Here is a 27074-nt window from a genome sequence, read left to right as displayed (position 1 = left end):
AATTTGCTAATACAAATGGAAAAATAGATTTTACTCATATGTCACTACTAAATGCAGCATTTTAGCTATGCAAGATGCTAAAAATGTACACTACAGGTCCAAATATTAGCAAAACAAAAATGGTCAGAATATTATTAATAAAAATTGATCCATTTGTGACATGAGTTCAGAAAACATTGTAACATATCTTTAATTTTATTTCTATTAAAGTAGAAATATTCAATAAAAATGTTTAAGTATGTATTTGGCTTCAAGTGAAAGATTTTCACACGAAGCATCGTCTTGAGGATTTACCACTCTACCTCAGTGGTAAAGTGATACCAGAAATGATTTTAGGTACCTTCTCCAGAGGTGCCCCCTAATTCATGTCATAAATCTTCCCGCTTTAAAAAAGTGCATTTGCTTTTATTCTAATTATTTTTCTAACAAGGAAGAAAAATTGTGATTTCTCTTAATTAATGATTGTAATAATCACTGTCATATTTCTCCTTCACAACTGCTTATTCCATCCATAAGCTGATCATTTGAGTAACCTGCATTCCCTGCCCCAATCTGAATTGTGTAGGAAGGTCATTGAAAGAAACAACAAAATTAATTCTAGAAGGCCCTAATACAATGTTGTCCGTGCTTTCAGTTTAAAGACTGACTTTGAAAAAGGTCAATGTGAAAAAGCAGACACTTCAATATAAGCCTTTCATATCTCCCACTTTAAACCTATTTTAATAAAATAGAAAGAGTGTGAAATACCTAAAAGATACCTGTGAAGACTGCAGTGGCAAACAGGAGTTTCAGAACAGGAATATTTTTTTTCTTAATCCAGAAGGACTTTTTTTCTACTGGCTTCTAAAGAAGAGAGACAGACAGAGAGGGTGCCTCTTCCTCTTAAGCAAGAAAAAAATGTGGTTATCAGATCCAGGATTTAGTATTTAGATTGTAATTTACTGAAAACATTACGAAATAGCTTTTCCTAATTTACAGATTAATATTGTTATTTGTTTGACAGCAATGCAGGATATTATCTGACATGACAATGAGATTCCCAGTGTGGTATTCATGTTCTCTGTCATTTAGGTTCTTTATAGTACCATCTCCAGTTACATCATAATTCATGTTTTCATTTATTAATTACTTTCCTTACAAATTAGGCAATATCAGTATATATATATATATATATTTTTTTTTTCCTAATTGGTAATATTTAGATCTCTTACTATAGTTGGTTTCTAATTTGATTTAGAATGTGAACTTATTACTTAGCTTTACCCGGCTGAAATAAATGGGTTGACTCTTGAGAGGGCCAATGCAATTCTCAAGAGTGAAAATTCCTAGATTTCTGAGATGCTGACATTTGGTTCTCATTCTCCTAACATTTCAGCAAAGACAAAGTTTACAAAGTCCTATTGCTGAAAAGTCTTCAAGTCAGATTAAGATATTTAACATTGCATGTCTATAAATACCAGTGTATAGAAGGTTATACAGTACATTGAATTTTACTGAATGTTGTTAACATTGTGTGCAATCAGAGAGAATTTTAAGCCTGGCCTTTTTCAGGTTCCCTGTTTTTCTCTCAGGTCCAGCAAGGCTGCATTTATTCCTCCGCTTATTCTCACAGTAACTACTTAACTAATTTCTTTAAATTCATTGGCAATGGATGAGATATCAGCAAACTAGAAAAGGTAAAAAATAGTGACTGTCTTTTAAATTGAAATGAAAACACCCTAACATACAAACCAGAATAGGTAACTGTTCCACGTAACAGGTAACTTAATAACAGGATGTATACATAGCCAGTATAGATCTGACAGGAATAAATCATAGGGGACTAATATGCTACTATAATAGACTAGAGAAGTCTGCAGATGGGAGAGTAGCAGCAAAGGCCATACTTCAGAATTTGCACAGAGTTTAAACCCTGTTTCCTGTAATATTCCCCTACAGTATAGCTAAAACTGACATAAAACTGACATAAAAATGGGTGAATAAACCTCTCCATGCAGGACTGTTATCACTGTTTCACTGCCAAAATAGAAAGGTGTATAAAATAGAGGATTGCAATGTTCTCTTCTGGGCCCATATCTGTTCAGTGTTTTGGTGATGACCTGGGTGAGGGAACCAAGAGTATGCTTCTTAGAGGCATAAAAAATAAAACTGCAGAAGTATAATAATCGGCACAAACAGATGTAAATAACAGGGAAAACAGTCTTAAAAAAAAAAAAAAATAAAAAAAATAAACAGGATGAAATTCAATAGGGACAAACCCAGGAGACCAGTAATCATCACAAATGCACACTGAGGAACAATTAGAGTTGGTTGGTTTTTTTTGTTGTTTTGTTTTGGTGTTTTTTTCCAGAAAAGTACCTAGGGATTATAGTACATCAGTATAAGCCAACAATGTCATGCTGCAGAGACAGGATAAACATGATGCAGAGATGAGTAAGTAGGCATGAAACACATGATAAGATCATGTAGCTATGTTCAGCACTGGTGAGGCCTCAGCTGGTACACTCTCTCCAGTTTTGTGCTTTTTATTTCAAAAAGTCTGTAGACTACTGTGGGAAGAGCTTGTTACAGAGTAACAATAAACAACACCTCTGAGAATGGGCTGAGACTTACAAGTGACTAGCTAACAGAAGAAAACACCGAAGGCATGATCAATGCTTGATAAACTTCTTGACAAGCACTGAAGGCTGATACAGAGAACAAATAATCCATTCACCATGTCTGCTGTGGACACGACAAGAATTAACAGCTTTAAATAGCAGGAAGAAAAAATCTACTTATTACAGGGAAAATACTTGTTGATGGTAAACGAAGATAGGAATTTCTTAGAGAGGTCACGGAGACCTCTTAACAATTAGAAATTGTTAAGCAGTGGATATACCTATATCTGTCAGGAATGAAGTGAGCATAATTAGGAGATGGACTAGATGACCTTTTTGAGATTTCTTTCAATCTCTTTTTTATAGTTGCACTATTAAGTATAATTAGAAAGATGTTTCAGAATCTCTCTACTCTTATGGTTAGAAAAAGAATTTATGTCAGGAATTTGTAGAGGTAGAAAAGTTTTTATATTGGCTGTGGAGGACCTTTTATTTATTTGCTGGTGTGTCTTAAGTATACAGTATGTTAGTGCAGAGTAGGTTGCATTATATTAATCTGAGAAATTGAAGTTAATGGGCCCAGCTTGGGGAATATGGCAAAATATAATGAAAAGTCAAACCTTAAGGGCTGTTACTTCTGCAAAGGAGACCAATGCTATAAATAAAGCATTTCAAAATGCCTCCAGCATTAATTTTCACCAGTAATAAACCTCTCCTAAATTACTGAAACCAAAGTCAGCATTCTTCCTAGCAAAGCACTTCTAGATACCACAGATCACTTAAAGATCGTGTACGCCTCCTTTTCTTTCCCCACCCTCACTTCGTAGCTTTGTAAGCCAGTCTTTTTCATGCACAGCTCCCACCTCAAAAAAAAATACAGATAATGGCACTTTGCTTCACAGTTGTGTCATGAAGTAAGTAAATAAATTCAAGATTGCAAGGTCTGGAATACGGACCGTGCTATATTGATGATAAATGTTTCATACCACTCTTCCATTTATAGGTAATCTCTGCATCTTGGGCTTGCAGAGTACAGAGACAGCCAGATGTCAGCTTCATCCTTTGGCAGCAGCCAAAGGTCTTGTAACTCTCACTTCTCTTCCTTCTCCATAGGAGAGGTCCTATACAGCTCTAAATCTGGGGGTTCCATGCAGTCCCAAAGAGATGTGATTGATTAGAATAGATAAACTGGTTCATGAATCTCCTTTAAACTCACAGAAGCTATTCTGCACAGATGGATACTATACAAGAGACTTTACATACCGTTTGAGTGTGAGAAAAAAACACTTTTCTATTCAGTTAGGCTTTTTCTGAGTTTTGCAAATACTACATGTGTGTGAGGTGAGGAAAAGAGAACAGGATGAAAAAAGAGGGAGAGAATGTAGCAAAATAGACCTGGTATGCCAAAATGAGAAAGATCCTGTTATTCTTTTCTTTGATCAAGCCACTGGCCACAGAAAAATGGCCAAAAGAAGTTACATATGCCAAAGTCAACTCCAGCTTATGTTCCTTATAGCCATTTGATCTTTTATCTGCCAACTTCCTCCCATTTTCCCCAATTGTGTCCACATTTAATATTATTTTAGCCATTAAAATGTGGTTTCTACTTAGTTTAAGACTTCTGTGCAACAAACGTTTTATTCTTCCACTGCAATATAGTAGAGAAATAAAATGCCATTTATGCAATACAAATGATACTCTATTGAACATATACCACCAATAAAAACTCCTAATCACTAAACTGTTTCTTTTTTGGACATTTATATGGATTTAGATAGGCTTAATTTCATTTTTGGTCTAAAACCGCACCATGAAAGGGTTATTTCTAATTAATAAAAACTGAACCGTGTACATCATTATTTTTCAAGAGATCTTTGATTTATTATATTGTTTACATTGTTGCTGAAAAAATACTGCTGAGTTTGACCATAGCTAATTTAGGAGAAAGAAGGTTTCTGTGGCTGTATTGTAGGAATTGATAAAATGCAAGGAAAGGGACCTCCTACACTGAGAATCTCTGCTGTAAATCTAACTTGTTTATGAGTGGAAAATACCCAGATAATTGCTCTGCTTGGAGGTGCTAAGCACCTGTAGCAGCTGCGGATTGTAATTGGCCTTGTTGACACTCATAACTTCCGAACATTTGGATTGTATAACTCACAGGTCCTGGCATCTAGAAGACAGACAAGTCCAGCTGATGCTGATCTAGGAGCAAAGCAGCAGAATTCTCTGGATATCAACCTGGTTTGATATGGACCATCTTCACTTTCCCATCTGAAAAAAAAAAAAAAAAAGGAGGAGGGGCGTTGATTGATAACTAAACTTCTGAACTGGGAAGAAAAGCACTGTCCCACTTTAAGTCTTCCCTCAGACTGCCTACCACACCTTAAGTATCATCGTGCTACAAGCAAACTATTATGAAGAGAAATAGAGATCACGTTATTTTAAAGACCTATATTCATGTTTTGTGCTATTGTTGTTGGCTTTGGCTGTTTTAATTCCCATGGTTATGAGAAGTACCAGAGGATCTTGTGAGAAGTATGCTGCCTGCAAGCCACTGGCTAGGATTCCCAGAGGCTGTGAGACCTCCAAGAGAATTAAATGCTACAGCTGAATACTCGGGGTTTCCAGTAAGACTGCCTCCCCGTGTGCATGTAACGTTCAGTAAAAATGAAACCATAGGTGGTGTAGAAATCACAATCATGGTGTTAAGTGGGAAATGTGCAAATGACTCAGTGAGCCAAAATGTAAGCCTCTGTAAAAATAACTGCATCTTACAACAAGACGTAGAGTGGCTCCCATCTACCTGGAGCATCAGCAAAGCTCCTGAGGAATTTTGGTATTGTCCTTCAGGCTGACGTTAACTGTGAGGTGAGTAACCATCACCTGAGTCCGCTGAAATTTTTCCAGTGCTTTCTGGTATGCGTTCAGCAGCACACTTTGGCCACCAGGAGCCATTTGGCATCACAACCAGTGCCAGGTCTTCTGTGGATGCTTCCTTTACACCAATACGTGCTTTGGGGCTTCAGCTGTTTGTTCAGTGATGCAAACTACGCTGTGGTAAAAACTAACGCTTCATGAAGAGTCCACCGTTAGGCCAGCCCTGGGACTCCTGCAGGTAGGTTAACACAATTATGCCCCAAGGTCAGGGATTTGTAACATTTTTCCTCAGAGGATGCCAAAACGTGAGGTAATTTTTCTTTGTGAGCCTCAGTACCGAAAAGCCACGAAGGCGAAAGCTGTCACCGCGTGGAGATGTGGCAGCCCTGCAGGACGGGTGCCATTTCCAACACACGCTGACCAAAACACGCCGCTTCAAACGAAACAAAGGTGTGTTTGTGCCCGCTGCACACACAGACGTGGCGGCTTTGTGTGTGTGCGTGTGTGGGGGATGTTAATCAGGGCTAATTTTCAGGATGGCGACCCCAGGGCGCCCTTTCCTTCCCCCAGCACCCCGAGGGCGGGCAGCGCGGCCCCTCCGCCCAGGGGCCGCTCACCTCACGGCCGGGGGGCGGCCTCGGGGCGGGCAGGGCGGCGGCGGATGACCCGGAGCCCCTCACAGGCGGCCCGGAGCCCCTCACAGGCGGCCCGGGCCCGCCACGGGGACCGCGACCGGCCCCGCTCCCGCCGGGCCGCCACCACCACCGCCTGCGCGGCGCTCGGGGGCGGCATCTCCCCTCGCGGCCCGGCCCTCCCCTCCGCCCCCTCCTCCCGGGCCGCGGCCGGGGATATCCCCGGCCCCTCCCCGGCGGGCCGGCGGCGGCCCCATGGAGGCGGGGATGCTGTGCGGGCTGCGGGCGGGCTGGGGGCGCCGCCGAGCCGCGGACGCCGCCGGCCCGGGGCCGCGCACACTCGGCGGGGAGCCGGAGGCAGAGGCGGGCGCGGGCGGCGGCGCCGGGGCCGGGACTCTGGCAGGCGGCGGCGGCGGCTGGGATGAGGCGGGGGGGCGGCTGTGGGGGCAGATAGCGTCCCGCGGGGAGGCGGCCGAGTGGGGCTCGGAGCGGCGGCGGGGGTCGCCCGGCAGCGCCATGGCGGCGCAGTGCGACCCGCTGAGCGGGTACCTGCAGCAGCCGCTCTCCGACCCGGGCTCCAACAGCGAGCGCAGCACCGACTCGCCCGTGCCCGGCTCCGAGGAGGACTCGGCCGGCCCGCCGCGGCCCCTGCACAGCCCGGAGTGGGGCGAGGAGCGATTCCGGGTGGACAGGAAGAAACTGGAGGCCATGCTCCAAGGTGAGGGCGGGGAGAGGCAACGGGGGGCGCGGGGCCGCGGGGCGAGCTGTCCCCGGAGCCTAGGGGAGCCCAGCGGAGCCGGGCGGCCGCTGCCGGCCCCGGCGGGGTGCTGCGGGCTGGCCGCTCTCTAGGAACGGCCCCAGGAGGCCGCCGTGCCGGGGAGCATCCCCTGGCCGCGGGGCCGGCGGCGCTCGGGTTTGCAGCGCGTTTGACTTGTCTTTCCCCCCTTCTCGAGGCCGTGTGCTTTGCCGCGGTCATTCCTGAAGCGTCTGCCCCCGGGGGGGGCTGCGCGGGCCGCTTCGGGCGAGCAGTGTGGGGACGGCGCCGAGCGGGTCAGCCTGCGGGCGGCAGGGGCGAGCTGTGGTACCTCGGCGCTGCGGGGAGTGTCAAAGCAGAGCCAAACCCTGAGAAACATGTCGCGATTTCTCACGTGGAGGGGGCTTCGTTGGGCGGCTGGGAGCTGTGAGTACCTGGCTCTGCCCTGCCGGGGAGGGAGGGCTGCCCGAGCGCCCCGAGGGGCGAGGTGGCTGCGGCCGCTGGAATCTCTTGAAATGAGATTCTGTCTCCTGGGGGCGGGTTAATCTGTAATCAGCTAGCATGAGGAACTGGTAGAGAAACCTCGTTATGTAATGCAAGTAAAGAGTAAGGACTTCTGAGAAAATCCAGTCATAAGCAGAAGCCGCTTATGAAGATGCGCTCATCAGGAGCCTCTCAGACTGTGAGGCGCATGGGTATTGAGAAGGAAAAGTGCTTGTGTGCATGGAGAGGCAGGGAAAAGGCTCCAAAGTTACAAAGTGCTGTGAGAAGACTGACGGTTGCCTTAACATTTTCCTCTACTAGTGAAATAAATTTCCATTTTCTCATCCCGCACACAGCCTGTCTTTCTGCTGCCAGATGCAGCGTGTGAGGGTAAGCAGGGCAAGCAGGGCTCCTGAGGAGAACCCACAGCCGGTGTAGGTGGGGGCGTCCAGTAGGAGCCCGTGGCAAATGGGGCACTCCTTGCTTGCTCCTGTTTTTGTTTGTTTTTCATCTCCTCGTAAGAGGTGAGTAAGAAGTCTGACAGCACGCTGAGTAAGTGCGGGCTGAATGCTGCATGTCTTTGGGGGATATGCTCTGTGTCCATCTCAGACATACACGCTTCAGAAGGTGGTTTTGTTGCATCTCTTTGCTTTTTTGTGTGTGAAGGAAAGCACGTGTTGAATGCAGTATCATCTGATTCATTGATTTAGTGTGAAAACCTAACCTTTCTGGCTTATTGGTAATGCAAAAAAAAACAGATGTATTAGGAAATATAAAGGAGGCAAAGAATAGTTTGTTCTGTCAGAAAAAGCCGAACTGTCTGTTAAACATTTGCTTTCAGTCTTTCTCTTGCTACTATACATGTTTTTTTTTACCTTATGTCTTGATTTCCTTACGAGGTAGGTTTTACTTCTTTTTTTGTGGAGGAATACATGAAGTACTGAGCAAGGTTGCCAGTGTGTCACACGGGACGTTGTGAAGCCAGGTCTGTAAATGGCACCCAGAGGTTGCAAGTCAGTCATGTTACTGATTACAAGCCAAAGCTGATTTTTTTTTTGCGCTTTTTTTTTTTGTAGCCGTCTTTTGGAAGCATAGACTTTGACTCACCCCTAGGAGGAAAGGAATGGTGGAAGAGAATCTGTATGCGATCTTCAAAAGTTGAGGAACTTTCATTGGACAACTCATAGGGTCATGTTTCCTAATGTTTCTCATTCTGTATTTATCACTGGAAGGTCTCGATGTGAAGAAATGACACTGCAGAAGGGAGTCATCTTTGTGGTCTTAAGTGGTGATGGCCAGATTTCTGATTACCAACAGTTAACCAATTATTTACTTTTTTAAATCTGAGCTGGTGTAAATATAGCTTCTTGCTCATATTGGATTGTTCAAGTCTACTCTTCTGTTTTAACCAGCTCTTAGAGAACAGGTTTATGCTTATGAAAGTTACTTCTTAAACTATCTTAAAATATATGGCTTGTTCAGGTGTTCACAGTAGCTTTTATGTTATATGAATGTGCAAATACAACATCCTGAGTTAAGTTGTCACTAAAGCCAAGTTTTAAACAGCATCTATTGAAGAAACCTGTCAGGAAATGTCCTACTTGCTCAGGGAACCCTTGGTCATTTTCTTTTTTTTTTTTTTTTTTTTTTTTTGCTAGTTACTATCTGCTGTTCACTATATTAATGAAGAAATATACAAAGGGGTCAACAGTAGAAAGAAATTGAAGAAGCTTACTCCTAGGCTTTGTGGTTCTGCTGTATATTGAATTCTATTATTGCCTTACTAAATTTTGTACCTATTTCTGCCATGATTCTTACTCATCTTTTCTGCACTTGATATTTTATGCATAGTTTCTCAAGGGACAATGCAGGCTTCTGCAAAGCTCACCTGGCGTAGCAGACGTTTTATCTAGCTCATGGGTGGGACTGGGACTTGGGTGCTGTAATGCGGTACACACAGTCCACAGATGGAGCAAGTGCAGTGGCATGGCAAATGCAGCTCTTTTTAGAATAAGTACTGATGTGGCCCTTCTGCTACCAACCACTTTTGAAGCAGAAACCAAGTCTGAACTGAGGTGGCAGAAAGCATTGATAAAAGTGGGGGCGCTGCTTGTACTTTTTTCCCACTTCAATATAGTTAGCTTAGTATTTTTGGGGTTTTAAAGTTGGATTCTGAATAGCCTTAAGATACATATATTAAATGAAAGGCAGAGGGAGCCTCTGAAATTTTGTTGGGTATATCAGAAAAGGCGAAAGCTGTGGTGAGAACTTTGAATGTAAGATTTTCTTTATATCAAAAAAAAAAAAAGTCAAGCTATCTTGTATTACTGTTACAGTAGTTGATCACAGGTGAGGGGAATAATGGCCCTGAAGTCTGAGTCTTTACAGTGGGGTGCCTAATATCTTATAGCGCGTGTCCTCATCAGGGTTTGTTGGTGAACAGATCTCTCTTAGAATAGAGAAACTCCTCCTTTTTTTTTTTTTTTTTTTTTTTTTCAGGAATCAAATTGGTTAAAAAAAAATCAACTATTCTTCTCAATAGTCACAGCTTATTAGAAGAAAATATTTTGTAGTACCCTTATTAATTGTAGCTGCTGTGCACTACCTTCTGGTGAACACTCAGGTGACATAATACTGAGGAATAATTTACTTCATTTGAGTGACTGTAGCAGCTGAGTATTGTTACAAAAAAATGAAAACCATGAAATTTGGAAAAGCTGTCAAAAGAGGTACAATCTAACAACTAATGCAGCAGCCATCAAAAGACTCACAAGCTTGCCATGCACTGTTGAAAAGGCGAGGGGGGTAAAAAAGGCAACACCTTCTTCTGCGTGGCATCTTCTTGGCTACAAAGTATTGTGCCAGTATTCTATTAATAAAAAAAAAATTCTTTTTGCTATGACATCCTGTAACAGACATAGGGAGTTTTGATGGGATGTATGTACAGTGCATGCTTAAATACTTTGATTTTATAATGCTCTTTCACACAATATTTGGCAAAGAAAAAAAATCACATTTTTTTTAAAGAGAAGTCTAACTGTAGCAGTGATGAAGATGCCGTATTACACGTGTCTTGTCTTAAAACAAGACCAAGTGTGGGTGCCTCTCAGAATTCTGCTTTTTTTAAACACATCTTTCATGTTGGAGACTCTGGCTACGTTCAGTTTGGGGACCTAGAGACTCTTTTAATGAGGTAATTGTGTTCTTCTCAGTTATTGATAAATGAGCACCTGAAGAAAAGCACAGAACTAGATGCTTAGAGAACTTTGGGTACCCGGTGCCACAAATGCTCCATCAGCTGTTGGACGTCTTCCAGAGAAGGTTGTGTTGGTACCCAGCAGGAATCCTGTCCTGTGCTGATTTAGTGCTGGTTAGTTCTGTTAAGTGGAGTAGGTCAACATTTATAGGCATCTACCTTATGTAAATGAATATAGATACATGACTCTTCTTGCTCCCTTAGTTTCTGTGCTCTTTGCCTGTGGTTTGGCGTTGGAAAAATGCTGAAGTGGTCATTTTTCACCAAAACAAGTCCTGCTCTTCTTTGATGGCAGGGACAGAAATACTTGGGCAATTTCGTTTGGTCCATTTAATCGAAGTGAGCCGTACCTCGCTACTGTAAATCTACTGGAAATCACTCCTTAATTCCTTTGCCCAAAGCTCACCGTTGAGGTCATTGCCTGATGCTAAGACTGCTTAGGCCATGCCTACCTCTGATGCTTGGGTGATAACCAACTTATTTCCTGTTTGCTGATCTGTTGGGTGAAACTTTCTGCCCATTTTAATGCATAACTAGGTGGGCAAGTGTACTTGCAATACCTTTCTTAGACTAGTTTGTGTCAGCTACAGAGAATGATAGATCAATGTCTGACAAATAAAGCTGGGGGGGCTGGAGGAAAAAAAAAACCAAAAACCTTGGTACCTCCATCTTCTTCCGCACACTCAGTGTTCTATGAAAACTGGGCCTCTGCTGAGACTTTGCTACAAACAATAGTTTTATTAGAGGCTGAAGATGCAAGTTAATAGATTTTGAGTAGTCTAACTGCTTTATAGGCAATCTCAGCTTAAATAGGGTGGTCACGACTGGTGGTTTCCATGTGGGGATGGTGACCTTGAGTGGTGCATTAAATATGTTGGTATTTGTTTGCATGGCTTAGCAGGAGTTACAGCTTCTCTGCTGGATTGTTGTGTGATGATGGTGAAAGTCTGGATGATAAAACTAAATGTACAGTGCTCATTTGAATAGCATACCTTACTTATGAATGAAGTTGCAAATACTTAGTGCTGTTTATTTCCACTTCTGTTTAAAGTTCCCTGTGTGCCTGTCGAAGCTATAAGAGGTATGTTATGTTTTCCTTCAGCAGTTTCTTGCTGAAATAACTTCTTAAACTCTAATTTTAGTAGGCTCTAAACACAGTTTCTCTTCCTAGAGAAAGAAAATGTTTTTTTTCTACTGAACTGTGAGATTTCTGCTCATGTTTTTCTATTTGTTGTTGTAATTTATCAGTGTAGCCTGAACAAGAACACTGTTGTGGCATAAGAGGAACCTTTCTAACAGCATCTGCATTTGGTGTTTAACTTACATGTAGCAGGAAAAAAAAGTTCCATTTCTTTGTCAGGCTTTCAAATCCCCAAAGCGCTGAATAGTCTATTTCTACAAAAATAAATATATGAAATGAATTTGTGTGACTTGTAGTTTAAAAATGTTCTTGCATTCCATTGTTAACAATTGTAATAATACCACTTTCTCAAGTTTCAGTGTTTTTTAAGTAGTACAACGGACTATCATGGTTTGGCATGAACTCCTAAGTTAAGTATTGCTGGCTTGCACATTCCTGTTGGTTATATTGTAATCTTTACCTCCATTGGAAAATATGTCCTATTTTGAGTACTTATTCCCGGCTTTTGGCTTTATGCCTGTCAAACAATGAAACATGCTAGTTTTTCTTTAATTTCAGCCCTCCGTGTTGAAGAACTCATAGTTTTTTCTAAATTTCTTTTACAGTAATACTTCTTACTGGAAGGCGCAGTGCTGCTTTTCTTGTACTTTGAGCATAAACACTGCCTACACGTGAATTGGACTCGAGATGGCTTATTAGTTGTGTGTATGTTTTGTAGCTGAAGGAGTGAGTACTTGATTTAAGGTTTCTTCCTTAAGCCTTTACCTGTTAATCAGTGGTAGTTTTAAAAAAGATTTTGTGTTAAGCGGCAAAAACCCCTTCGTGAGCATACTGGGAGGAAGTTTTGCTCTGTGTCTGGTTTTGTTTATGACTAGGCTTTCATGTATCCAGTTCAGATCAGGATGACTGCTTTGCATGGGGTAATGTAACTCTTCATGTTTCACTGACTTTTATAGCTGATTTATGTAAAGACTTCTGCAGTGATATCCTCTTTACTGGGGTAGGAATATAAAATTTCCTAAGAAATGTTTCCTGTTAAAGGTTCACTGATATTGTGAAGGAATGTTTTATCAAAAGACTGGTGAGAAATACATTTCTGAACTTTAAGGGTAAGCAAGTGTATTTGTAGTGTCAGCCAAAGATAGGATCTGTCTTTACCCAGATCTGAACAAAGCAGAGCAAAATCTACCAGGAGCGATGGCTTTTGGTCATGTGTGATAGCAGCCCTCAACCAGTTGTCCCTGCATGGAGCTGTCGGAATGACTGCAGTCCTCACAGAAATGAGCTGCATTGCTTCTGCTGTTCATGTGGCTAATAGCAGTCTGAGGAATTGGGATATTCACCAAGTTCTCCCATGTTTATATCTACTACTGCAGTTTTTTGGATACTGGGGGGAAAAGCTCTTGATGTATTGTGTGAGAAAAGATGGGAGTGATGGCTAGGGGGGCTTAAAATGAATACAGATAATAGGGTGTGTCTGAATGGATAAATCAATTGCCCACTAGCATAACTATGTTTAATTTCTCTGTTGAAAACCTGATTTTTGTGAATTGGGGTTGATGTATGCATCCCCTTTGGTCTGTCCTGACCATTATCCAGGATCTGTTGCTGTAGTGCAGTGGCAGCTAGGTCATGGGAGTCAGAAAGGCACAGAAATGTGTTTTATCCCTATACTGTAGTTTGGGATTTGCAAATTTTGGTTGTATTGTTTCACACTATAAAAATAAAGGGGTGTGTATAAATATCTGTGGCACTTGGAATTTGTAAGTAGGAATGCATGGGACACTTTAAATGTTTTTGTGTGGTGGGGGTGTTTCCCTGAGCCGTTCTGGACTAGGGATGTTGAGTAGGAATCCTGACAGTTTGAACATTGTGCAATAGGCACAACATAAGAAAAACAGAAAACTTACTTTTTTAAAAAAGAGCAAGCGTGCCTTTACAGCAGAAATCAAGATTGCAAGCTTTATGATCTAAAACAGAAGAAAAAATCTACAGGATTTTATATATATATATATATATATATATATATATATATATATTTATTGCATGTCAATGTATAGTTCAACCTGATAAAATGGGATCTGTCCTAGATAGAAGTTTGTAAAAATCTTGACTTTTCAGCTCTGTAGTGATGAGGTGAGATAGTCTTTTCTTGCAGAGTGAGTGGCTTTGCTTTCTAACTACAAAGCTAAGCAATAATTTCAAATTTGTCATTGAGTTAAACTAAATCTAGTATTACAGTGTAATTTAGGCACAATATTTATTAATGTTATGTATTGACTGAGAGTGTTAATACGTGTTTTTAGGTAAGTGCCTGATCAGTTGCCAGTGGAATAAAGGGCACTTTGGAGCATGAACAATAGTCCAGGACTGATTAAATTGTGGTTAAATATTGGGATCAATTTGCTTTCCCCAGGACAGTGAGAAGCTAGGAAAAAATTGGTCTGTACCTTTAGAAGCCCTGGTAGAATTTAGATTTTTAATCTTAAGATTTCTTATGCCTGTTATTGATGCTTTTTAGTGTTATTTCAGTGAAACTTGAACATGCAAAAGTTATTTAGGCTGCCTTTGCATTTTCAAGCCGTGATTCTGTTGAGTAAGTAGAAAATCCCTAATACTTTATTTGCATTCTTGTTCTATTCTTTCAGTGTGGTTACTGCTGTTTTTCAGACACCATTTTATAATTCAAAAACTGACTACCTCCCAAATGGCCAGATGCCAGCAGTTGCTTCTTTTGAGTTTGTCATGCATCTTGGGATCAGCAGCTCTATAAAGACTGTGAAATAAAGTTAACTCTTCTTATTTTTTTTAAGTCACCCAGGTGACCCCTAGAACTTAAATGTGTCAAAATCAGACCTCTATATTAAAGGCTAAGGAACATTGGAGGACATTGTGGTCACTAGAGGAGGTCACTTGAAAGGATGCATTCAGCCTGTGGTCAGCTGGAGGTCTCCTGAAGACTTCCTCAGCTTGTGGTGCATGTAGTTGCTGTAGCTGTTGCTCTCTCTTTACGGTTACGAGTGCAGCCTACTGGATCTGTCACTGAACTGAAAGTAATATCCTCCACTTATCTACCTTCAGATCTTGATTAAATTGCTTTCCTTGCCTCGGTGTGTTTTGACCAGGAGCTGTTCTCGGAGGTAAGAAGCTGGTCAGAACGGTGCCAGCTGCAGTGTGGCCTCAGGTCCCCTGCTCCAGTGCAGTTCCTTTACTACTCGCCTGTTGTGCAGGGGCTGGTGTAAACATTGTGAAAAATACTTCTTCTGAAAAAAACTTGATAAGCTTGTATGGAAAGCTTTCTCTCAAATATTAATTTAAGAAAATGGTGACTCCTATTCTTCCTCTTCTGGCTTTTTGCCCGTTGGGATGTGTGTAGATGCAAGTGAAGCCCAAACCTTCCATTTTTCCATTTGCTAAATTTCTCTATGGGCCAGGCCCGGGAGGCTTTGCAGAGATTCCTTTCAATTTTCCACTAAAGCAATGCAATGTGAGGAAGGTCTGTTAGAACTGTTTTTGAGGAAAAAAAAAAAAAAAAAGCAGTTATCTTTCTGCTTATACTCCTATTGTGAGACTTGCAGTAGATAAATGGTCAAGAATTTCTTTGTTACGCTGTGGCTTCTACAAGTAAGACTTCCCCCTTTGCCACAAAAAGGCTTTTCTGTTTTGTTTGGTTTTGTCTGCTCTGTCTCACTTAACATTTTCCTTAAAAAGCTCTGGAATTGTCATTGTTGTAGGTCTTCTAGTCTTCCCCTGAAGTGATCTGGCTTGCAGAGGTAACTTAAGTGCCACAGGATATTTTTGCTGTAGATGCTGGAATATTACAGAGCATTGGAAGGCAGAACCTATAAATAAAAATGAATGCCAAGGGATGAAAAAACAAATGCTCTCATTCCAGGTCATCATTCAAGTGAAATAAGTGTGTAATTTGAATATAGATTTTTTTTAGGTCAGTATTAGCATTTCTCACTTACTTGATGCAAAGTATCTATGCTAGATACTATTGATACTATTGGTGCTAGATCGATTCCCCTTATTAGTAATGAGACAACTAGCAGAACAAAACCAGTAAACCAATGTGCCATTTTGTGCCTTGTGGAGGAGGCCAGATCACGTGTTTCCTCTGGTAAACTTCATTCTTGGAAAGAAATGATGCTTTCTTTCCCTGTGAGGAAAACTTGCAACGTTTTTATGATGTTCAGCTAAACAGTACAACACGTCTGGAAGTCAGCAGTAAGCCAAGTACATCTGGCCTGAAGAAACAATGTTAATAGATAATTCCAGTTAGAAATTGGTAATACTATGTTGTATTATAATTAAAAAAACACCATCCCATTTCAGCCCTTTCAAAAAGAATTGTGTGTATATGTGTGATTTTTTTTAAAGTGTAACACACCCCCACATCCTCTGTTCTGTCATCACCCTGTGCTTTTAGTATGTTGCTGCATAAGGCTTTACAATTTTTATTTCTACTAATGTTATGAAGTCTCATGGTGGGGTTATCAGATTTTCCAAAGTTTAAATAGATTTTCATCACCTTCCCTTTCTTGCTTGTAAAACAAACGTGTGTGTGTGTATATATATATATATTCTCCTTATGGGTGATGATACCGCTTTCCATTCTAAGCCAGGTCTGCTTCTTTTAGGGATCTTGCATTGCTGTCCTGGATTAGTGTTTTAAACTGACCTGTAAATCTGCCTTTTTCCCTATTGCCAATAGTTTTGTGTGAATGGAGGGCTTTGATTATGCCTATTTTTATTGGCTCTGCTCTGTTCAGAATGTGCCTGCGATAAATTCATAGCAGTTGAATGTATGAGACTGGTAACTTAAGACTAAGCATCTTGAGAAATGTGAAAAATGAAATCCTTAATTCCAAAATAAATATTAGGTCAATTAAGTGGTGCACTGAAGCATTTTTATGTTCTGGAAAGCTTTAGCAGATTGATGTCTCTTGAAGATATTCCCCATGACCTTTATGGTAAGATAATTGAATTGCTAGCGGGAATATAAATTGTGATTCTGCAAACTGTGCAGAATAATTAAACCAAAAGATCCGTGTTGTAAGGTAGTTCCTGTACCAAACACTACACTGTACTACAATAGTCTTGATGAGCGAAAGGTTAATCACTTAATGAAAAAATGGGAGTGTTTCGATATGAGTTGCTGCATCCTCCATTCCGCTGCTCTGGGCGACCATCAGCTGTGGATTTTTGTCACACAAGTACAGGATACACATGCGTGTCATCATTACTGTGACATGAAAATACTTCGTTGTGATCCACTTCGAAGAACGTAAGACTTGATTCCACTATTTCTGAATGCATGGTGCATCCATGGATGAGAAGTGCTGCAGAATGGTGAATATTCGATTATATTAAACAGCCCTTGTTTATATGCAGCCTGGGCAGTTAAAATAGCATTAGTTTTAAGAGCATGGATATGGAGCACACTTTTAAAATAGGATATAGTGGAAAGGAATTTCAGTACTTTTTTTGGTAGAACAAATCTAAGTGCTGTTTTTCCTTAGTAAACTTTCTTCTGGAGTGTGTGTAAAATAGCGGATAAGAAAGAATCTGGTTTTTAATCTATGCCATGTGCAGAAACAGTGAATAAATTTGATCAATCTTTAGTGCTTTAAAAGCAATTCCTTTCTGAAATGTGAACGTATCCTGCAGAATTCTCTCTCTTCCCTCAGTGTGGAAGACATTACCGTCGCTAGAGTCCAGAATACATGGATTTGCCATATGTGTGAAATTTTTTTAATGCACTAAACAATTGAACACATAAGGATGTTTTCTGGGTTGCCTAGCAGCAGTCAGGTTCTTTATTTTAAATGGCCTTCAGTGACATCTTTTCGATTTTTTTCAGAGATTTGGCAGAAATAAAAAGTCATTCCAGTGTTTGAAACATGGGGAATTGTTTAAGCTGTGAAAAAGTAGGGTCAGTTTGTTGTAAAGTTTTGTTTATGTTTAAATATGTACAAAACTTTATATTCTGTGTTATTGTAAATATCTGGGAGTGCTGCAAGAGAATCCTGTTTGAGTGATTTACCACCTGAAAGATTCGACTTTGATTACAGATTGCTATATCTGAATTAAGCATTTTTCATCAGTATGTATCTCGTTGGAAACATGTTTTTTCACTTACATAGGATGCTGAGTGTTGTTAGTAATGTTCTGAGTTGAGAGTATGATTCAAACTGCAACTTAAAGTATTAAATACACTTTTTTTCCTTCTGGAATATCAAATGCATATTTACAAGGGTCTTGTAGCGGGGTCAGTCTGTTACTGCTGCAGAGGTGGCGTTGGTGCTGCCTCACATTCTGGCCTGAGGAGCCAGCAGCTGTGGGAGAGCAGCTTTAGTGGGTGTTACAGTGTTCGTGCTGTCAGCCTCAGGGCTGCCTTTGGAGTCTCTTCCCTGCTACGTTGTGCAGGCATTTAAGAGCTAAAGTGGTGTTTGTCCTCCAGGATGCTGGCCAGGCTGTGGGGGAAGCGTGTGGCTGGGGAGGGAGGCTTGTGTGGCTGCTCTTTGCTTTCCGTGTGATATATGGAGTAGGGAGAGCTAGTGCATATGTCTACTGCATGCTGGCGAGCACTACTCCAGCTGATCAGGTGTGCTTTACTGCAATGAAAACATGAGTAAGGCAGGTGTCCTTTTTTCTCTTCGTGTCAACAGACAATTCAGATAGCTCAGTGCCTGTTGACTTCCATAATAAAAAACAGAGGAAGAGGGTGATGTAGAGCTGTTGGCTGTGGGGTGGCCGTTTTTGGTTTGCATCATTCTACTCTAAAGAAAAAGCAACGACCATAAAGTAGATGTTGTAATCTTCTAGGAAGCTCCTGAGATTTAAAGATCATGGTCAATCAGCTTGAACTACAACTCAGTATTCACCTTCTAAGTATTGCACTGTTTTACAAATTGTTTTCAAATTGCAAATTAATTAAAAAAATTAGGAGAACGTGTTGATTTTTAAGGAAGATCAATTCTGTCTGGTAGTAATATTAAGCTTTTAGACAGCTTCATGCTCTGCAACACTTAGACCTTAGTATGTAGTATTATCTAGTACCTTATTACTTTGATTATTATTGACATGATGATGTTTAAGTAATTGTACATCAAGGAACAACAGTTCAGCATCACCAAAAGATAACCAGGGATGACTTAGGTATTAAAAAATAGAAAAATCTTTCATTGTGATTTCTGGTAATTCCCAACTGTTGTTGTCGTCTCGTGTTCTGCTCTTACGCTTTCTCTTCTGCTTCAGACATGTAATTTATGTTTTTAGGTAGGTCTTGAGTTGAACTTCATTGCATTTAGAGAGATGGTATTCCCACTTTTTGTCAGAACAGAGAAGAATAAAATGCTTGTTTAGGAGGAGGATGCCTTTTAGGCAAACTATTCTGTACCTTTGATTCTTTTTTTTAGTTTTTCAGTTAAAGACTCTAGTACTTCCTGGTATAAATGGCAATTTATAACCCCAGGTGGACCACAGGTCCAACCTACTGTGTTACCAAATAATTTTGCTTAAACTTGAAGTGCTTCATGACTTTCTGAGAGTAACTAGTTAATTGCTGCGAAGTAGAGCTTGGCAGCTGACGGATTGTCCACACTGAATGCACAGGGATTGTGCTAGAGCTAGCTCCTCAGGACTGTTTCTTCAGCAACATACAGATAGCTTATCTTTTCTGGAGAAACTTCTCTAATCTGTGATTGAGTAGACTGATGCAGACACAACTAGAGGTGGTACACATTTCACTGTGGCAGCTTAGGCAACAGAAGCAATTTTTGTTTCTGAACCATCTTAATTTTGGTGGTTATTTTTCAGCAAGTTACAGAGAAAATTTGTCTCCATGTCTGCAAATTGGTTTTGCCAAAGCTGTGGCTTCATAGTAGCCAGGCTGTCTCATGATTTTAGGGTAGGAACTTACCAAGCTGACAAGTATTTTATGGTTAAAGCCAGCTGAACTGAAACAGGAAACCTGAATCCAACCAGTATCAAAATAAAAGAAGAAAATGCAAACAGGAAATGTTGCTTTTTTTGGCAGTCTTACTAATAATGGCAGTCTTAATAATAATGGCTTGTGAACTCTAGAAATGCAGTTGACCATCCAAACTTACCTCTGTTCTTTCTAGATTTTTTTCTTTATTCACAGCTGATATTTGCAGTGATTTTTTTCAAATCTGATCTTTTTTGACTTTTGCTCTGATCACTGCAGTATTACTTACTGTGCCAACACAATTTTGGGAGCTTTGCAATGTCTATGGAAAAGAGTAATTTATAAACTTCCATGCTTGTCCTTGCAGAGCAATCCACAACTCTTCATACAACTTAATTATATGTGCCACCTCATTGTTTTTAGTAACATGCAAAAAAAAAAAAAAAAGCCAGTTTCTGGCTTAAAGGGACAGCTGAAAGAACTGAAGTAGCACTGGTTTTAAACAACAGAAACAAAAGAGGTCATCAATGAAAAAGCTTAACTACTGATAAATTTTGTAAATGATGAAATTACTGTTTGTACAGTGGAAAACACCTCACCATCAGGTCTATCTCAAGAACCAGCAGTAAAAGTGACTTGTCTCATCTAACAGGACTCTGAAGCATGAAGAAAGGAAGTTCTTCATGGTGTGTTTGTGCAGGTGATATTGCATGCAGTTCATGGTAAGACTTGTGAATGTCTTGGTGTTTAAGAATAAGTAGTGATCTTGATAAATGTTGTCTTTAGAGTGTGGCCAAATGAAGTGTGTATATTTTTATATGTATTCTAAGTATATACTTAGTTAGAATACCTGGATTTCAATATTAAGAGATGGTAGTCTGAATCTTAGTTTTGCGTTATTGTATGGGGACTTGAGTTTTTTTCAACTGTAAAAATAGCCTTGAACATGAAATCTTTTAAAGTCTCTGTGAACTGAGATACTAGGAAAATTCCTATGGGTTAATTACAACTGTAGAAAGATCCAGTTAAATTAATAGTAGGATGCATTGCTTGATACTTGCCATTTGTGAGCAGAGCTGTGTTTGCCATTGTTCTGGAGCAGGCATTAGGTAGTTGTGTGGTTTTTTTTGTTTTGTTTTGTTTTTTTTATATGCTAGGTGGGCCCTTCCTTTTAAGGAGGATTTTTCTGAACTTGAAACACTATCTCATGTCCACTGTATAAGCACTGTGATGGCAGAGCTGAGCATTATCCTTTCTCCATGTCTGGATGATATTAGAGAATAAAGGCTCCTTTAAGACTTCAGGAAGTAGTTATTATGCAACTACCTTGTGTGGAAGCTTTTGGCATGATGCATTTGCAAGAAAATTATAGTAATAAAACTTACTGTACTATTATTCTTATTCCTCCTCAAGTGCAGTCTTTTGCAGCCTTAGGTTACTGTTTACTGGGCTTAAAAACTCCTGAAACATGAACTCTCCAAAACATTCAACAGACGAAGTAGAGCAGCAAGTCCTAGCTTTCTTTGCTCAATTTTCCCTTTCTGCTTAGTTTTAAAGCTAATCCATTTTAACTGCAAAAAGAATGTACTTCTTACGTTAGTTGGCTTGTGCTGCAAGAAGCTACAGCTCATGTTGTGGAACATCTTGAAGACTAAATTATTATAATGGGAGAGGAATGTTAGGAATCTTTTGTGGACAGTTTATATTTTGCCGCAGAACTTTGTGTATCTTTGCTTTGGATGGCTACAAGCAAAGGCTGTAATCACTTGTTTAGTTTTTCTGTTCCTTGGTTGTAGGTAATTTCTGATTAAAAGGCTCAATGTTCAATTTCCTTCTTGTTTTAAGTGGAAAAAATGTAGGGTTGGCTATTTTAGTGAAGATGCATATTCTTACATTTATTTCTTTGTGCTAGTGGCACACCTGTGCCTTTTGGTTTTTGTTCCTGGGTGACTTAGTGACATTAATCAGCATCAGTCTAAGTTTTGCCTAGATTCTAGATTCTTAGAAACCTGTAAGAATACTGACCTAGCATTCTCTGTGCAGAGTCATTGTGGTTAAGAGGGGAAGGACTCAACATATTGAAAAGAACATATTTGTAATATAAGAAGGTCATCAATGGAGTATTTTCTGAAGTTATAATGTGGAAGACGCGTTAGAGGATAAAGTCAACTTTGAGAAATTCCCAGAAGGTTAAATGTGTTGCTAACAAATATACAGACACTTTTTAATTGGTGGGAGATGGCCTCCTCCTCTGAAGCCTGACCCAGTACGTGCTTATGTCAGGAATGTGGATTTTGAGCTTCTTTACACTGCTCTCAAGTAGACCGCTTCTTCAAGAAGGTATGCAGTTCAGCAACCTTTGCCCACTTAAAACAAAAGTGTTCTTGAATTACACGTTATGTATTCATATAATGTTCTTGTTTGCCCACATGAGCTATAGATCGGATAATTGAAAATTAAGAATAATTACATAATTAATAATTCATATGAATACAGTCATCTGTTTTACATTGTAGAATGCAAGCACAGTTAGGTACCTCTCAGGGCAAACATGGCTCTCTGAGTAAGACTTCTTTTTCTCATCACATGTTGTTTCTGTTCTTGAAAATAATTCTAACCAGTAATCATATTCTCTTTTAGTGTTCCTCAATTGTGGTTGTTGGCTATGCTGCTTTTATAAAGACTTGTGGACAATATGTTGTCTTCTGCCAGGCTTGTGTGTTATTTAAGTTGATGTTTTAGGCTACTCGTTTCTTGTCCTATTTTAAAATCACTTTATCAATACCCAGAATCACAGAATTTCTAGGTTGGAAGAGACCTCAAGATCATCGAGTCCAACCTCTGACCTAACACTAACAGTCCCCACTAAACCATATCCCTAAGCTCTACATCTAAACGTCTTTTGAAGACTTCCAGGGATGGTGACTCAACCACCTCCCTGGGCAGCCCGTTCCAATGTCTAACAACCCTTTTGGTAAAGAAGGTCTTCCTAACATCCAACCTAAAACTCCCCTGGTGCAACTTAAGCCCATTCCCCCTTGTCCTGTCACCAGGCACGTGGGAGAACAGACCGACCCCCACCTCGCTACAGCCTCCTTTAAGGTATCTGTAGAGAGCAATAAGGTCGCCCCTGAGCCTCATTTTCTCCAGGCTGAACAAGCCCAGCTCCCTCAGCTGCTCCTCATAGGACTTGTTCTCCAGGCCCCTCACCAGCTTCGTCGACCTTCTCTGGATCCGCTCAAGCACCTCGATGTCCTTCTTGTAGCGAGGGGCCCAAATCTGAACACAGTACTCGAGGTGCGGCCTCACCAGAGCCGAGTACAGGGGGACGATCACCTCCCTAGCCCTGCTGGTCACACTGTTTCTGATACAAGCCAGGATGCCGTTGGCCTTCTTGGCCACCTGAGCACACTGCTGGCTCATATTCAGCCAACTATCAACCATCACTCCTAGGTCCTTCTCTGCCTGGCAGCTCTCCAACCACTCATCTCCCAGCCTGTAGCTCTGCTTGGGGTTATTGCGCCCCAGGTGCAGGACCCGGCACTTGGCCTTGTTGAACTTCATGCAGTTGACCTCAGCCCATCAGTGCAGCCTATCCAGATCCTCCTGCAGAGCTTTCCTACCCTTGAGCAGATTGACACACGCGCATAGCTTGGTGTCTTCTGCAAACTTACTGAGGGTGCACTCAATGCCCTCGTCCAGATCATCGATGAAGATATTAAAGAGGACCGGCCCCAGCACCGAGCCCTGGGGAACGCCACTAGTGACTGGCCTCCAACTGGACTTGGCTCCATTCACCACAACTCTTTGGGCCCGGCTATCCAGCCAGTTTTTAACCCAACGAAGCGTACACCAGTCCAAGTCAGGAGCAGCCAGTTTCTTGAGGAGAATGCTGTGGGAGACGGTGTCAAAAGCCTTGCTGAAGTCAATCAAGGTAGACCACATCCACAGCCTTTCCCTCGTCCACCCAGCGTGTCACTTTGTCATAGAAGGAGATCAGGTTCGTCAAGCAGGACCTGCCTTTCATAAACCCATGCTGACTGGGCCTGATCGCCTGCTTGCCCTGCAAGTGCTGCGTGATGACTCTCAAGAGAATCTGCTCCATGAGCTTCCCTGGCACTGAGATCAAGCTGACAGGCCTGTAGTTTCCCGGGTCTGCCCTCCGGCCCTTCTTGTAGATGGGCGTCACGTTTGCTAGCCGCCAGTCAACTGGGACCTCCCCTGATAGCCAGGACTGCTGATAAATGATGGATAGTGGCTTGGCCAGCTCCTCTGCCAGTTCTCTCAGTACCCTTGGGTGGATCCCATCTGGCCCCATCGACTTGTGCACATCCAAGTGCTGTACCAGGTCACCAACCAGTTCTTCGCGGATAGTGAGGGCCACATCCTGCTCCCCATCCCCTTCCACCAGCTCAGGGTACTGGGTATCCAGAGAACAACCGGTATTGCCGCTAAAGACTGAGGCGAAGAAGGCATTAAGCACCTCCGCCTTTTCCTCATCTCTTGTAACTAGGTTTCCCCCCGCATCCAGTAAAGGATGGAGATTCTCCTTAGTCCTCCTTTTTGTGTTGATGTATTTATAAAAACATTTTTTGTTATCTTTAACGGCAGTAGCCAGATTGAGCTCCAGATGAGCTTTGGCCTTCCTAATTTTGTCCCTGCACTGCCTCGCAACATCCTTATAGTCCTCCCTAGTGGCCTGCCCACTTTTCCAAAGATTATAATCCCTCTTTTTTCTTCTAAGCTCAAGCCCAATTCTCTGTTCAGCCAGGCCGGTCTTCTTCCCCACCAGCTCGTCTTTGGGCACGTGGGGACAGACTGCTCCTGCGCCATTAAGGTTTCCCTCTTGAAGAGCGCCCAGCCTTCCTGGACCCCTCTGCCCTTCAGAACCGCCTCCCAAGGGACTCTACCAACCAGTGTCCTGAGCAGCACAAAGTCAGCCCTCCAGAAGTCCAATACAGCAGTTTTACTTGTCCCCTTCCTGGCCTTGCCAAGAATAGAGAACTCCACCATTTCATGGTCACTCTGCCCAAGACAGCTCCCGACAATCACATCCTCCACCAGTCCTTCTCTGTTTGTGAAGAGAAGGTCTAGCGGGGCACCACCCCTGGTAGGCTCACTAACCAGCTGCGTCAGGAAGCTATCTTCCACGCTCTCCAGAAACCTCCTAGACTGCTTTCTCTGGGCTGTGTTGTGCTTCCAGGATGTGTCAGGGAAGTTGAAGTCCCCCACGAGAACAAGCGCTGAAGATTTCACAACTTCTGTCAGCTGCCTGTAGAACTCCTCATCCGTCTCCTCATCCTGGTTCGGCGGTCTATAACAGATCCCGACCAGGACGCTTCCCTTGTTGGCCTTCCTGCCGATCCTAACCCAAAGGGACTCGATCTTGTCATTCCCAGCCTCATGTTCCACAACATCGAGAGACTCTCTAATATAGAGAGCCACACCACCACCCCTTCTGTGCTGCCTGTCCCTTCTGAAGAGCTTATAGCCAGGCATTGCAGCACTCCAGTCATGAGACTGGTCCCACCACATCTCCGTGATGGCAACCAAGTCATAGCCTGCCTGCTGCACGATGGCTTCCAGCTCCTCCTGTTTGTTACCCATGCTGCGTGCATTGGTGTAGATGCACTTCAGCTGGCCATTGCCTTATCCCCCAGCCTTGCTATTGTTCCCCCTGGCACAGCTCCAACAAGCCTTGTTTCAGCCCCATCCCCCTTCTTACCTAGTTTAAAGCCCTCTCAATGAGCCCTGCCAGCCCCTGGCCCAGGATCCGTTTTCCCCTTAGAGATAGGGACCCATCTGCAGCCATCAGGCCAGGTGCTGAGTAAAGTGCCCCACAGTCAAAAAACCCAAGATTTCTGCGTTGGCACCAGCCCCTGAGCCACGTGTTTAACAGGTGGGCTTTCCATGTCCTCTCAGTACCCCTCCCTGCCACCGTAGGGATGGACGAAAACACCACCTGCACTCCTGCTCCATCCACTAACTGTCCCAGCCCCCTAAAGTCTCGTTTGATAGCCTTCAGGCTTCTCTCTTCAATGTCATTACTACCTGTCTGGACTATCAAAAGAGGATAATAGTCGGAGGGGCGAACCAGGTTGGGAAGCTTCCTGGCAAGGTCCCTGACCCTGGCCCCAGGGAGGCAGCAGACTTCCCTACGAGCAGGGTCAGGCCGACAAATAGGGCCCTCTGTTCACCTAAGAAGAGTCTCCCACAACAATAACCCTTCTTTCTTTCTTGGTGGAGGCAGTCCTGATGCGTGGAGTCGACCTCCTCGCCCTAGGCATCCTCCTGGGTACACTTTCTATCTCTTCCTCAATTGCTGGTCTCTCAATCTCCAGGGCCTCAAACCTGTTTTGTAAGGGCATCTGGGAAGGCGGGGCCGGAAGGGGAGGGCATCGCTTGCGATGTTGAGCAGGGACCTGTTTCCATTCCTCCTCAACTCCCAGATCCCCTCCCTCTGCCCGACGGCGACAGGGCAGGGGGTCCACCCCCATTTGGGGTGTCAAACCCATATACCTGTTAAATAAAAGCAGGATTACCTGTGGTTAAGGCTATGCATTATGTGTTGCTGTAGCAATCTAATCTTTACAAGTTCTTGGATAGCAGTTTGATGTTTTGTTTTTCCCACAGCTATGAAGTTATTTCAGTTAATTATGACTGCTCCAAAGGACATAAATTGGCAGGTAACAGACAGGGCAAATGACAAGGTTTTAAAAATAGTCCTGATTTTTTTTCTCATTGGTTCACTGACATTCCTTCCAAATGAGCACAATTTCCATGTCAGTTAGAAAGCGAGTGTTTTGGCAAACACTTTATGCAGGCATGAAGCACATGGAGAATATTAATAAAAACTGGGGTATTTTGCAAGAGGTACATCATGTGAAGAGATATGTCCTGAAGCATTACGCGATGTTTTCTACATAGCATGCTCTATGTTCTCTAGATAATGTGGTAATAATCTGCGTTTTGTGATAATTAGATTTTTCGTCACCCCATTACTTAAATCTGCTCCAGCTTGAAAGAGCTATAAACATTATCAGTTTACTTGTCTGTTTTGCGTGTCTCAGAGGTTGTGTTTTCGTTTTGTTTTGGGTTGGTATTTTGTGTTGTGTTTTTTTTTTTTATCTGAGAAGTAGGCTGGTATGCTACCTTGCAAAAGAGGCACTTCCCATTATTCTTGAGACTCACTAAACTTTTTACTTCAGTACTGAATATACGTACAAAAAAAAAAGTAGACGTTGGGGACGCTGTTTATACTAGTAAGTGTCATCTTAGAATATGCTAAATGCTTGTGTAGATAGGAAGTATGAATGTTTATCATTTCGTCACTAATTGTGTGATACATGTACCTTGCACTAATCAGCAGACACTTTGAAATGCTAAGTCATG

At 42.1% G+C, this 27074-nt stretch overlaps 1 protein-coding gene and 1 long non-coding RNA gene across 5 annotated transcripts in view; one reads left to right on the top strand and one right to left on the bottom strand.

Moving 5' to 3' along the window:
• The window catches only part of LOC137859559 (uncharacterized), a 100160-nt gene extending 92735 nt beyond the window's left edge, over positions 1-7425 (bottom strand). For 2 of the 3 annotated variants that reach the window (XR_011098374.1, XR_011098376.1), the window contains exons 1-2: positions 7198-7425; positions 4762-4874 (exon numbers count right to left, since the gene is read on the bottom strand). This is a non-coding gene — a long non-coding RNA (uncharacterized lncRNA). Of the gene's footprint in view, positions 1-4761; positions 4875-6097; positions 6172-7197 lie in introns of those variants that run through there. The other variant, XR_011098375.1, reaches the window with a different exon arrangement.
• BICC1 (BicC family RNA binding protein 1) overlaps positions 6393-27074 on the top strand; it is a 102795-nt gene continuing 82113 nt past the window's right edge. The window contains exon 1 of one of the 2 annotated variants that reach the window (XM_068688741.1): positions 6393-6830. In XM_068688741.1, coding sequence (XP_068544842.1) covers positions 6629-6830 — 202 coding nt within the window. In that variant the 5' untranslated portion in view covers positions 6393-6628. The remainder of the gene's footprint in view (positions 6831-27074) is intronic. The other variant, XM_068688740.1, reaches the window with a different exon arrangement.

The sequence above is a fragment of the Anas acuta genome, chromosome 7 (genome assembly GCF_963932015.1).
Source record: "Anas acuta chromosome 7, bAnaAcu1.1, whole genome shotgun sequence".
NCBI lineage: Eukaryota > Metazoa > Chordata > Aves > Anseriformes > Anatidae > Anas > Anas acuta.
This window is presented reverse-complemented; position numbering and strand designations above follow the sequence as displayed.